The sequence below is a fragment of the Solanum tuberosum genome, unplaced genomic scaffold, assembly GCF_000226075.1.
Source record: "Solanum tuberosum cultivar DM 1-3 516 R44 unplaced genomic scaffold, SolTub_3.0 scf00551, whole genome shotgun sequence".
Classification (NCBI taxonomy): domain Eukaryota; kingdom Viridiplantae; phylum Streptophyta; class Magnoliopsida; order Solanales; family Solanaceae; genus Solanum; species Solanum tuberosum.
This window is the reverse complement of record NW_006239473.1, coordinates 175,473-189,344: the sequence shown is the minus strand read 5'-3', so window position 1 is coordinate 189,344 and position 13,872 is coordinate 175,473. Positions and strand designations below refer to the sequence as shown.

The 13,872-nt window shown below is 31.8% G+C and overlaps 2 protein-coding genes across 2 annotated transcripts; both read right to left on the bottom strand.

Annotated features, from left to right (window-relative positions):
* Positions 1-1,966: 1,966 nt before the first annotated feature.
* LOC102595748 (glucan endo-1,3-beta-glucosidase 13) lies at positions 1,967-4,909 on the bottom strand. The gene is made up of 4 exons (XM_015304435.1): positions 4,574-4,909; positions 2,740-3,078; positions 2,511-2,547; positions 1,967-2,286 (listed from the first exon to the last, which is right to left on the bottom strand). The coding sequence occupies exons 1-4, from the start codon at positions 4,626-4,628 to the stop codon at positions 2,181-2,183; spliced, it is 537 nt and encodes a 178-aa protein (XP_015159921.1). The 5' UTR covers positions 4,629-4,909; the 3' UTR covers positions 1,967-2,180.
* A 765-nt stretch (positions 4,910-5,674) lies between these two features.
* PURM (5'-aminoimidazole ribonucleotide synthetase) lies at positions 5,675-11,288 on the bottom strand (the record flags this gene model as incomplete). Its single annotated transcript, NM_001288002.1, is given in 9 exon segments — positions 5,675-6,129; positions 6,261-6,419; positions 6,522-6,624; positions 6,750-6,922; positions 7,495-7,554; positions 7,670-7,771; positions 7,840-7,934; positions 9,695-10,083; positions 11,214-11,288. Coding segments are annotated over 8 exon segments (1,215 nt in total). The 5' UTR covers positions 10,047-10,083; positions 11,214-11,288.
* Positions 11,289-13,872: the final 2,584 nt, after the last annotated feature.

Below are 13,872 nucleotides of genomic sequence, written 5' to 3'. Positions count from 1 at the left end.
ATCAGATTATTAGTTCTTAAAGGTTTGAAGTTTTTTCTTGGCATATTTGAAAGAAAAAAACTTTTAAGGTAAATATTATTTGGTTATATCAGATTATTGACTATTAGAACTAATATTATCATAACTAATATTTGATAATAACAAATAGCTAGAAATATTTGAAACTAAAAACTTGGCAAATATTATTTGGTTTTATAACTTGTCATTATTTAATAAATTTTTTTGACAAAAAAATTAAATTTCCAAACATTAAAAAAATTAGTATTTGGGCTAAATTCTGTTATTTTGGAATTTTTAAAAAGTTAAAAACTATCCCAATTTTTTATATTTCATAAAACACTCATCATTTATAGTTTTGAACTTCAGTCCTAGTCTGTTGTACATAATTTATATAGTTATATACATTTTTTATAAAGTTTTTATCTGAGTTGGCTCTCCAAAATTACTTCTCATCACAAGAGTAATAGTAGTTTTTCGTATACAAATTAATAGTATTTTCTTTTTATTTTCTTCCTTTTTTTTACATTCATATCAGTTGTATTCACTATCATAGCTTTTCACAAAACATGTTCATTATAAGTGATAATATAAATTTATAAATATTTTTAATAGTTTATAGTACTTATGAAAATAAATCATATTTCTTTTAAAAACATTAAATATTTTACCCAAAAATTATAATCAAATACATGATAAAACTTAAATCTATCACTTCACCTAAAAATAATTTATCAAAAATATTTGAAAATCTATTGTCAAAGCAACAAATTATGTATGATAAAAAAAGACTTTTGTTCAAAAAGAGGAAAAAGAAACAAAAGGAAAATGACAACAAGAAGGCGTGCATAAAAGCAAATGGCTGGCCTCTTATGTCCTGTCACTTCCATGACCTCTGCCCAAGAAAAAAAATGTTAAGACAAAAAGGTGTATTCGAAGATATATTTTTAATTTTTTTTCATGTTTAATTGATCGGAAGAAAATCTTATGAATGACAAAAATAACTTTTCATGTAAAAATTAGGGAGAATAAGAGTAACAAATGATATTTCACATTAATGGCCATTTCCACCTTAGTAGCTTTTGTTAGGGTTGTATATTCGTTGATTCGGTTCGATTTGACTTACTAGTTATACATTTGTGGAATATAAATCGTTATAGAATTATTAAGATATCGATTAATTGATTATTAATCGTTATGATTCAGATATTGATTTAATCGTTAAGATTTTATATTAAAGGAATTATTGAAAATCAATTGAAAACAAGATAACAAACTAAGTGAATTAAGCACTTGAATCGATATACTTCATCTTGCTCAAAAGCGATCACTAACACCTTGTAAAATAAACAAAAGTTTGAGATAATGAAAAATTGATAACTCGATATAAAAATAACTCAAAATTGTTATCAAAATCGCTAACTAATAACCTATTAATGATAAACTAATGACTTTTTTTCAATTCGATTTTGAACAAACCCAACTCTCATCCCACTACCCCGCACTTCTATCCTCTCTCACCTCTCATAATATTTCTATATTATAATAAAGTAAATATTAACAAGAAAGCTTCACCATATGATATAATGAAATAAAGGGGTAAAATCAGATTATGAATTGGACCCCAAAACCAAAAAAATGGATTCTTGAGCTTTCAATATTTTCATCCAATTTTCTAAGATCTTCCTTTCCTTCGTACCAAACACGACCAAAATATAAAATAGAAGTTTAAAATTGCATTAATAGTCAAAAACACATCTAGACCATCCCACTTTATTGAATTTCATATCTGAACTATTGTGAACGTGAGTTTCCCACCTAAACTATCACTCAACAATTAGCGAAACACACCTAAACGTTGACTAGACCAAAAAAAATCACTCAAAATTCTTACTAATCACTAAAGTAATCAACAGTTGTATAAACTAATCAGTATTGAATTTTCTTTATAACAAAAAGAAGACAAAGATTTCTTCTCAATGGTTGAGATGCTTAATACAACAAGAGAGTAAGGAATATACTTAAGAAATTAAACCACTCTAAGAATGTCCCAAAGAACTATAAATATCTTAATTAATTAATTAATCATAGTATCTCTTCTTGATTATGCCCCCCTCTACTTTCTCCCAAACAAAAAAGTGGTCTTTTTTAAAATTTAATTTTACATATAGCAAAATTACATCTCAACTTCCTGAGTACAATAGAAGAAGAATCATAGCTATTTTCCACCACATAATGCTTAACCTTTCTTTGGGAAATGGAGGTGCTTCAGACTTCATGTTCTCAATCCTTAAAACCAAAATAAAAAGAGTAAACCAGTTAATAGGGATGTTTAGGTATTTTCATAAGTATGTTACGTTGCTCAGATTCTTCAAAAATATTGTTATACCTATGTCGGATCCTCAAAAAATGAATGATTTTGAAAGATACGACATGTCTGGTGATATTTTTGAAGGATTCGAGCAATATAATGTTTCATGAAGAGAGAAGTTACAAATATTAATCGACGTTACCTGGGACTGGATGTAACATAGATACATTTTTCATGACCTAAAACATAAAACAATGGAAATGTTAAGGCATTATGTTTCCTTTTCATAAAATTGCACGTTTTCCTTCAAATGAATTGATCTTTAATTTTTGTCCTTTAGCAATCGAACTTATGTTATGCCTAGTGGGGCGTTAAGTTCTTTAGAAACTGAAGTCATGCCAAATATAAGGAAAGGCCAAACAGATGCTTACTTGGATTAATTTTAGTCAACATAGCAGTTCCTCCAAAATTGCAAGCAATATCTGAATTTCCATTTTGTTGATAGTAGGTATTGAAAGCAAATGAAGCATGGGATAAAAGTGTATTGGGCTCAAAACACGGGCCACCGGTTTGGATGGGCCTGCAATCCGCCATCCCCAATCCACAAGCCCAGTCCAATGCACTCTGCAAATCAAACTGTCGAGCCCCGGCCCGTGCCACACACCATGTTGTGCCACCAAGGAATGTTGTGTTGCCTTCAGGAGGTGATAGAGTTGTAATTGGAATAGTTGCATCCTCCTTCTCTTGCACCATGCCCTCTACTTTTAGCACTATATGTTTTATAGTAGTAATGTAAGAACATAGAACAACTTTAATGAATAAGAAACACAACTTATGCCAATTCCAAGTATAGAAAATTGTTGCGTACAATGCAATATTGTGCGAAAAACTAATCTAAACAATGAGATCAAAGATTTAAGTTATATACACTGACAGTATCGCTATAAAGAGTTTCCTTCTATTGTAGGACAATTTAATCGGATCGGGTTAAATACTCTACACACTATCAAGAAAACTCTTGGATCACTTATAAAAGAATGATGAAAGAAAAAACCTTCTCTATACATTTTTTACATTTTAGAATACCTAACCTATGGTGCCGGACTCTCCAAAATTATTGTCAGATCCTCTATTAAATGTACTACTTTTAGAGGACATGACACAAACCCTGACAATATTTTTGAATAGTTCGAGCAACATAGCTCCTAGCAACCCCACTCTCTTGGTGTTACTAGATTATCAAATTAATGACAACTATAATCGTTTGAGCTAAAGCATAAAGAACTACTTAAGATAGCAAAACAAAAATGAATGTTTTCTTTAGTTCAGTAAAAGGAATTCATCTTTTGCTTAGAGAGCTATGACAGAGGACTCTGTTTGGGTAGTAATAATTAATAGTAAACTAAACCTTTATCTCATATACTTAACCATCAAAATAGCTCTTTTTCAGATTAGAATTAACTTTTTTTTGAGAAAGAGATTAGAATTAACTTTTGTTAAACTAATTGTCTTTTCTTTAACTCATTTAAGTACTATTTGGGAAAATTTAGCAATTGAATCTCCAAGTCAGAAAGAAAGACTATTTTTTTGTATCAATAAACAAATCTTCCTTTTTTTTTACCTTTACCATTATTCCTTCCTTCCCTTGTAGAGCTAAGCATTGATACAAAACTATTCCATTCAACTGTACATTTACCTACACTCTTAATATTTCTATTCCAAGATCATTAACAATGTTCACTAAACAACAATCATTTATGCTATTTCCTTTTTCAAACTACTTTGATTTGTTTTTCATGAAACAGAGGGTCTATTAGAAACAACGTCTCGACCTTCATAGATAAGAGTAAGGTCTACCTAGCCTCCCTAGACCCACCCCACTTTATAGGAATACACTAGATATTATGTTGTTGTACCTTGTGTAATCCCACATGTGGGGTCGGAAAAGGGTAGGATATACAGATACATAACCTTAACTTTGAGAGACTGTTTTCGATAACCCCACAAGAATTCTCCATACCAATGAGTATGCACTTCACAAACAAACAAAAAGCTTAAAAGTTAAAACTTTCTTCTAGACATAACAATGGAATAGAAGAAAACAAGTCTATGGGATAAACTTGAAATTAAACTAGACATTTCATTACTAAAATACTAAGTAGAAACCATCATAAATAACACAAAAACCAAGAAAGTAGTAGTCTTAGTCTCTTAAAAACTAGAACATGAAAGATAGTAAGGGCTGAAGGAAAGAAGAAACATTACCAACAAAACATTTCATGACCAAGAAACTCAAAAAGATCCAATCTTTAAGTGCCATGGAGTTGAAAAAATATATATTTTTAAAATGGCACAACTAACTAGTTTCTTGTGTCTTTGTGTTTACTTATGAAAGAAAAGTGTTGTAATGTCCACTTTTAAATGCAGAGTAGAAGAGGAATCAAAGCATTTCTTGAAGAGAAATTTTCTTTTTCTTTTTTCCTCTTTTGATGTGAGTAATGAACACTGAGGAAGCTAAGTACTTGTGCTGACAAGAGCTACTTTAAGCTTAAACCTCTTGGTGAACTACATATCTAATTTACAACATTTTTATTTTTTGAGTATGTGTGTGGGCCCCTTTACAAAGCTCCTTGGAAGATCTTACTAGATGTGACTTGCCGGTTGCCATTACAACTATAATAAAAGTGTCCAGTGGGAAGGGTAAAAATGTAAATAGACATTATATTTATTTTTGCAAAAAAAAATATTTTCGATAAACCTTTCCTCAAAGATATACTCCAATAATAATAATAATAACATACCAAGTAATATACAATAAGTGGGTTTGAAGAGGGTAAAAATAAAATGTACAGACTTTATCATTACCTCGAGAAAGGGTCAATATATTCCCTCTATCCTCAATTTATACGACTCATTTTTTCTTTTAATCAATCCCAAAAAAATGAAATATCTCTGTATTTATATTTCCTTTCATCCATATTAAGTTAATTATTAAGAGTTAGTAGTTCAACATAAGAATTTTTTTTCAAATTTCCAGAAAATTATTGGGACATTTTTTCATATTTACAACTACTACTTTACAATTTTTTAGTAGAATAGTTTGAAATCAATCAAAAGCGCAATAATGAAAAGTAATTTTAAATTATGTCCTTCAATCTTAAAGGGTATTTCAAACCCCAATAATTCACTTGATATGAACTAGAGGGAGTAACAATTTAACTTTTAAATGTCAAATTTAGCCTTAATCAAATAATTTATAGTAACACAAATATCTATGACTTACTATTCGTGGTATAATCTCAACCATTTTGGCTGTCCTGCAATGGAAAAAATAGAATAGAGTTGGTTTAAGAAGCACTTATCAGAAGACACTTTTGATAAAAATGGAATATAGCGGAAATGATTTGCTAAACTCCATGCAAAACTCTGTTGAAGTTGTCTACATCCTCCTCATGGCTAACAGATGTAACTAATGACACACTAATACACATAACACAACACATCTTTAAGAGTCTATGCATTGGTTGTTAGACAGATCCATAAACACGATCGATAAGAGAGGCTCCTAAATTTCAAACTCTTAATCGAAGGTAGGAGAAAAAAACTCTCATCACGTCATGTCTATCCTCCGATGACCACCTGCGTAGCTTTCAGCTATAGCTTACTCCGTCACCCTTTACAACCTCACCAATCCGGTATGCAATGCTTGTCTTCTCTACTTCCATAAGTATCCGATCAGCTGCTTCTGGACTTACTACAAGGACCATTCCGACACCCATATTGAAAGTTCGCATCATCTCAGCATCTTCTATTCTTCCAGACTACATTTCAATGACCATATCACAAACATTAAAGAAAAAACAAAAACATGCAATAGAAGTGTACGCAATTAGTATCTCATGTGCAAGTAATTAGGGGAAGAACATTCAAGCAAGTATCAAAAGATACTCACCTCTTGAATCCATTTAAAAACAGGAGGAATTGTCCAAGAGCCCTCGTAAATAAGGGCTCCAAGGCCTTTAGGAAATACTCGAGGGATATTGTCAGTGAAGCCACCTCCGGTAATGTGGGCTATTCCTTTAACCCCTCCTTTGCTAATAATATCAAGAACCTGCATTTTCCAAATCCGTGAAACACATTACTGCATACCCGATATTAAAAATTGAATTTTTTTATTAATACAAGTAGAAGAAAAGAAAACCAAAGGTGAAACCTGTTTAACATATATAACAGTTGGAGCAATCAAAGCTTCACCAAGTGTAATAGATTCACCAGGAAGCTGGTCTTTCAAAGAAAGACCACTTTGCTTCAGAACCCTACACAGGTAGCATATTATCATCATTCAACGGAAGGAAAGAAAAGCATGTAAGTCAAAAGGAAATGAAATTATCAAATTATTTTTAAAGGCTTAAATACATAATTTCTCTCAAAATAGACAAACCTTCTAACAAGAGAAAACCCATTTGAATGAACTCCACTAGATGGTAAACCAATAAGAACGTCTCCAACCTTGATATTTTTCCCGTCAATAACTGAATCCTTTTTCACAATGCCCACAGCAAACCCACTGAGGTCATATTCACCTTCGGCATAGAAATCTGGCATCTCTGCAGTCTGAAATGCACACTAAATCAACCGAGTGCAATAAAAGAAGATTGTTTCTAATTCCAAAGCCATGGTTTACCAAACATATAATAATTAAACGCATGTCATTATTCACACTCAACAAATATACTAGATCACATCAGCCAATTCTACTTAAAAAGAACACATCTTACCTAACACATTTCCATGTCATGAAACAAAACCAACATTTGGGACCTGAGTGAGTGAGAGAGAGAAGCTATATGCAGTAGTATACTAACAACCCATAATAGCACAAGAAAAAAAGAAGGGTGTGATGAAGCAGGAAAATGACATGCTACAAGTTTTGATAAGTGATCCAGAATGTCTCAATGACTATGCACATATCAACCAAAAAAAAAGCAGCACAAACTAATCAACTCCATGCTGAAATTTTTTTGTTAGAAAAAGCAGCACAAACTAATCAACTCCATGCTGAAATTCTTTTGTTAGAACGAGCAGCTCAATATTTGTCATCCATATATAATGCTTTTGCTGCAGAATATGAGTCACATTTTTTTACTAGGAGTGATTTTTGAGAAGAAAAATGGAGTTATAGGTACCTCTCCCCCTAGAAGAGCACAGTCAGATTGCTGGCAACCATCCACAATACCTTTTATGACCTGCATAAATGTAAGAAGCCAACTTTGTTTTACAGGAAAAGGAGACAACACACCAGTTTGAATAAGGCTATGGGAACGCCAGGAAGTGGAGATAGATATATGTGGCCAGACATACCTTCTCTGCAAGGTCAACATCAAGGCGGCTAGTTGCAAAATAATCAAGGAAAAATAAAGGTTTTGCTCCAGAAGTGACAATGTCATTAACACTCATCGCAACCTGGTAAGAAAGACACCATTAGTTCTTGCATATCTGCAAAACACATAAAAAAGATGAATCAAACTTACCAGATCAATTCCAATGGTATCATGAATTCCCGTTTCAAATGCCAACTTAAGTTTTGTCCCCACACCATCAGTACCAGCCACAAGATATGAATCCCCTGCTCAGTACAAGAAAAAACCCAAAAAGAAGAATTTACAAAATTAAGATCAGTAACAACATAAAAAAGACCAAAAGAACAACGAACAAAAGAAAAAGAAAAACATATACTTTGACTATGGGCTACGCAGACCATTAGGAAAATAGAGCAGAAATATATATAGGGGAATATTGAGCAGGAACAAGCTAAGGATTAGTGGAATTAAGGTTTTTAGAACTCCATAAAACCATAACCTACAAGTCTTAACAACTATAATGTTGCATTAATCAGTTGGACAAACTTGTCTGTGCTCAGTTGCATTGTGACTCCATCAGTTAATGATACTCAACATCAGTAAGAACAGGTTTTGGAAATGATATAACTTGCACTTTAGACAGGCTAATTCAGATTTTCAGATTTACAGACGAATATTAAACTGAGAAGAAACTAGTTTCTCCACCTTCTGCTTAAGGGTTCAATTTAAATAAGAGATGTGGGAGAAAGGAAAAGGACTTGTCTTAGCTGGTAGAAAAGCAAAAATTAAAAATCATATGGTGCTCCTTTGGTGGGTTTTACCACTATGACTTTGAGTAGTTGCAGGCACCGAGAAAGTGGTAATGTTGCATAGTGAAATACTGAATGCTTAAAAGATGCATGACCTTACAAAGTAAAAAGTAGCCTAATTTCAAGAACTACTTCTCGTTTCGCAAGACAAACCTGCTTTCGTGGTAATGGTGGACATCAGTACACCAAGTTATAAGCTTACGGACCTGAACTTATGTTATTTTGGTAAAACTACAACACATGTCTGACCCTAATGCGTAAAGAACCCATAGGAGAAAAAGATTGCTTCTAGTCCCACCAGTAAATCGGCAATGTAAATGCAAAATAAACCTATGAAAAGACGTAGTTTGGTCCCTGAGAACAGAGGTTGCTATGCCATTATATAGCTGGGCACCCAAGGGTGTGGCCTAGAAATCAATTAAGCGGGTTGAGAACAATGAGGCCTCAGGTTCAAATCTGATCAGACGCAAAAACACTAGGTGATTTCTACCTATGTGTCTAAGCCTTGGCGGACACAGCTACCGATATCCCATGGAAGGTAGCAGAGGTGTACACAAGTTGGCATGGACGCCACGGTCATAAAAAATAATAATTGTAAATGAGCATAAGAACTTCTTTTTGATTAAATTAATTTTAACATCACTGTTTCTTAATACTTGGGTTTTTCATTTCAAACTTTTGTTTCTGTTTAAATGCCATATGCTACTGCTAGAACAAAATAGAGACTGCCAGGCTTCGCAGGTAGTGACACATGTGTGCCCATTTACTCCAGCTTAGATGAGAAGGATTACTCCTCAACTGTGCTTGTACTGTAGCAAGCTGCACATTAGATTAGTCAAGGTGCATGCAGCATTACCCAGAGACTGGTGTCATCACAAATATTTAAAGAACAAAAAGGTACAACCCTGGCATCCATCCTCAGTAATAAAGCTAACGTTTCTCACCTAAAAGAAGAATACAAGCTTGATTTAAAGAGCTCAAAGTCATTGTCCATAGAATACAAAACCAAATAAGAGTAAGCTTAAGAACATTTTTTCTAAAGTATTTCACTTTAGTCATGGCACCAGCTGATTGATCAAACTGTCCATTTGAGTTTTATAATTTATAACACGCAAATCTTGATTACATTTTCACTAAACAAATGAATCAAGATTTTCAATTGAAGATGCCATGTAAAAGGATTAACCAACAAAACGTAGGCTACAGGCAAATAATACCTAATGGAAAGAGTCCGCCAAATCCTCCAATTCCAGGTGCCATTTTGGCTATTCTCTTCACAAGCTCTGATCCTGCATCGATGTCCACACCAGCATCCTTATATGTAAGGCTGCTGGGCTCATCTGCAGCAGTGTCAACCTGACTGGCACTACAAGTAACAGAGAATGGAATGCTTCTCTCCCTGTTACTTCTAGCATTTATATCTTTGCATAAAGGCAATAGCTTTTTTGAGAAGTCTTGGAGCTTGGGTACACATGATCTTGGCTCAAAGATCGAGGATTTAAAATGACAAACAGGGGATGCAGCAATGCACCTCGATAGTTCCAAATTTGCTCCACAAGACGTGTTCATGACAACCCAAGGAAAAAGCTGCTTCAAGCTCAAAAAACTAAAATAACCAAACAAAAGAGAACATAGTCAGAAGCATATCCATAATCTAAATTTGACACGGTTCTTATTATTGGACCCATTACTTTTGAATCATGGGTTGAAAATTTAATTCACAATTCTAGTGAATTTCACATACATATATATGCTTCACCTGCCATCAAAAATGGTTATGTCGAAAAGAAATTTTACAATAATAGTAATCTCTTCAAACAAATAATTTCACAAATTAACACATGGACTTGCTCTTGCTCCAAATATATGGAAGTCTAAATAATAAACTTGACACAAGAACAACACTAGCTACGAAAAGTGATAGCTAATAACACAGAAATCAATTTCAAAACTCAACAGTGCTGATAACTAGTAAGACCAGAAAAATAAAATCAGATTATAGATACAAAGCAGAACAAAAGAAATTAAAAGACCGAAAAAATAAGATAAGAAGTTTCATGAACTATACATGCAGCTACCATATCTCCAACAATGCAAACAGCAGATAGGAACTGCACAAAGACATCATTGAGGACCACATTTAGCAGCCAATACACTCTACCAATTCATTAGCACCCAAATAGTTCACTTTACCAATTCATTTGCACCCAAATAGTTCACACGAGATACTAGAAAATTACAAAATCAACTCCCTATTCCATAACCTAAAGCCAATAAATTTAGCAGTTTATATCTTTTTGGTTAGAATCAAATCCAAAAGATTGCAAAATAAGCCAAAGATAAACCCTAATTAAACATTCTTCTTAATCATAAATTAAGTGCACCACCAAACAACGCGAACACCACGATCAAGCACCAGTTAACACAACAACAATATCAAATAATATTTAACATAGTAGTCTATTTCAATCCTAAATACTAATTCTTCTCCAATTAAACAGATTCAGCTCACTAATAACAACAAAGTTCAAGGTTTAGTAAAAAGCACGGTCTTTTAAGCCAAAAACTAGCAGAGCAACAGATACCAGAATTATACAAATAAAGAAATAGCATAGAAATTCGAAGTTTATACGACCCGAAAACAACAGAGCCAAAAATCCTATCCATGTAATCACCAATGAGGACCAGAAAAAAAAAAGATTATAAGAAAAAAAAAGAAAAAAAAAAAGCACCTACTTGGAGAACTCGAGACTTCAATGGCAGCAAAGAAGCTGCGAACACCGGAGAAGTATAGGAGAAGTATGATGGCGGTAAAGGAATTGGAAGAAGTACAGGTTACCCTAAATTTCTTTGAATTTTGGTTAATTATAATATTCACTTACTTTTTTTTTTCAAAATTATTAAAGGTAGACCTTTTATTTAATAAATAATATTCTTTTTGTTTTTTGTTTTCAGAATTTAATACTATATTAATAAAATCTCTCTTTGATTTTTATGTCCTTCAAAAGTAAATTATTAAAAAAATGGTTAATATTTAGTTTTAATGGCGTACTAATCTCACTTATAAAATAATAATACTCGATTAAAAGAATGAATATGCATGGATCTCAAAATTTCAAGTACTTTTATTGTTCAGCGAAAATACATATCTAATCCCATATTAATTTTCGCATTAATAAGACTATCTCAATAATTTTTTTAAAAAAATGAGATTTGTAATGATATTTATTGTTGAATTTAATCATTCGCTGGTAGAGTGGGTAGATATAGTGATAAATAGAGTGTATTAGTAGTGATTACATTAGTAATATTTGTATCAGTTATGTTTGCATTAGTTATACATGTTGTTGGGTTTGGTGTATTGAAAAAAATATGCATTGTATAAAAAAAAATTATTATAAAAGTATCCTCCATAATTTTGGTTGAAAAGATATAAAAGTACTTTTGAGGGGAAATTAGGTCTTTAACCATGTTAATGCATGTATTAAATTTCTCTGCATTACTAATACCAAGAGCCGTCAATACAGGCTAGGCCCGTTGGGCCGGTCTGGCCTAACCCGTGATTTAATAGGATTGGACTAAGACTTTTTGAGTTCATCTAGCCCGGCCTAAATAAGTCTGCTGATTTGTAGGGCTTGAGAAATATGGATAGAGACGGTCCATGGGCCAAATAAAATCAATTAAAAAATAAAATTATAAATAAAGTATTAAAAATAATAAGAGTCCAAATTCAAAACCTATTTAAAATTTAAAATATTATAATTTAAATACAAATTATGTTTATAGAATATGTACTACATAAAATAAAATTCTCTAAAAATTATAGAAATTACTATGTAGGTCGTAGCATATGGAATTACTATGTAGGTCGTAGCATATCAATGCACAATGAAGTGTACCATGAAGAAAAAAAAGTACCAAATAATATTATTAATACACAAAGCTAATTTAAGCATTATTTTTGTTAATGCACTCTAGCAAACGACCCGTTATTGTGTAAGAAAAAGTATTGATCTTTACTTCGTGGGGTATTTTTTTTTATAGAGTTACTTTTCAATTGTTATTTGCCACATAATCATATACAATATTTTTTCATTTTAATTGTGTATTTTACTTTTTTTTACTTCTTCATAATATCTCACACATAATTTACCTGACGAGAGAGAGTTGCTCGGATGGTAAGCACCCCTCACTTTCAACCCGAAGGTTGCGAGTTCGAGTCACCAAGGGAGCAAAAGGGGTGGGAGCTCCTAGGGAGGGATTAAAAAAAAAAAAAAACATAGTTTACCTTAAAAATATTATTTATTTATTTTTAAGTGCAATAACTACATATATCGATTGTGTACTTTTTTCTTTTTTGGCCCTAAACTAAATTTGTATAAAATTTGATTAGGACTTTATGGAATTTTAAAAATAGGAACATTGGACCTATGCCTTTGGACGGTTGAACAGAATTCTTTCAACTATCACATCTAGCAAGATAATTTTTGCTAAATTTATGTATTGTTTTTGCTAGAGATATATTGTTTTTAGTCAATCACCTTTTTAAGCTAAAAAAAAGCCTTTTTTTATCTGTATATTTCCTTTTACTTCATCTTTAATCTCTAAAGTCTATTCGTTTTAACTATGCACTTATTAGTTTTGGGGATTTTTTTTTTTTTTTTTTTTTTTTTTTTTTGTGTAAAACAAGATTTATTTATTTTCAAGAACCTCTTGAACGCTATTATGTGTCTAGCCAAATAATTAATAGAGTACCAAATAGTCAAATAATTAAAAAAAAAATTAATTTGGATTGCACTGAATAATTATGTCCAATCATTTTATGCATGGTGGAGACAACGAGACCAAAGAGATTCGGAATGAATTAAACTTATATGATACAAGAAGGTTGAGAACTTGAAGGACATAGTGGTTTATATTATCTCTATGTTTCATTTTCATATGCATCTGTTCAGAGGCAGATTTAGAATTTAAATTTTATCTATTCAATTTTTAAAGTTTTTCACATTGAATCCATCGTATTTTTATAAGGGAAAAGGGTCTGATATACCCCTCAACTTTGTCATGTAGAGCTGATATACCCCTCGTTATGAAAGTGGCTCATATATACCCCTAATTATATACAAATGGCTCACATATACCCTTTCCCTCTAATGGAAATGAAAAAATAATAATTTTAGTTTAATTTTTTATTATTATTTTTTAAAAAAAACTATAATCCCATACGGGTATATTTAATCTTCCTCAAACATATTTTTTTGACTTTTTTTTTTGTTTCAATGACTAATTTAAATTTATTAATTTGATGGTCAAATTTATTTATGTTTCACTAATATTCTTGTAAAACTTATTATAGATGACCAATTTTTTTTTCTTCAAATACAAAAATTAAATT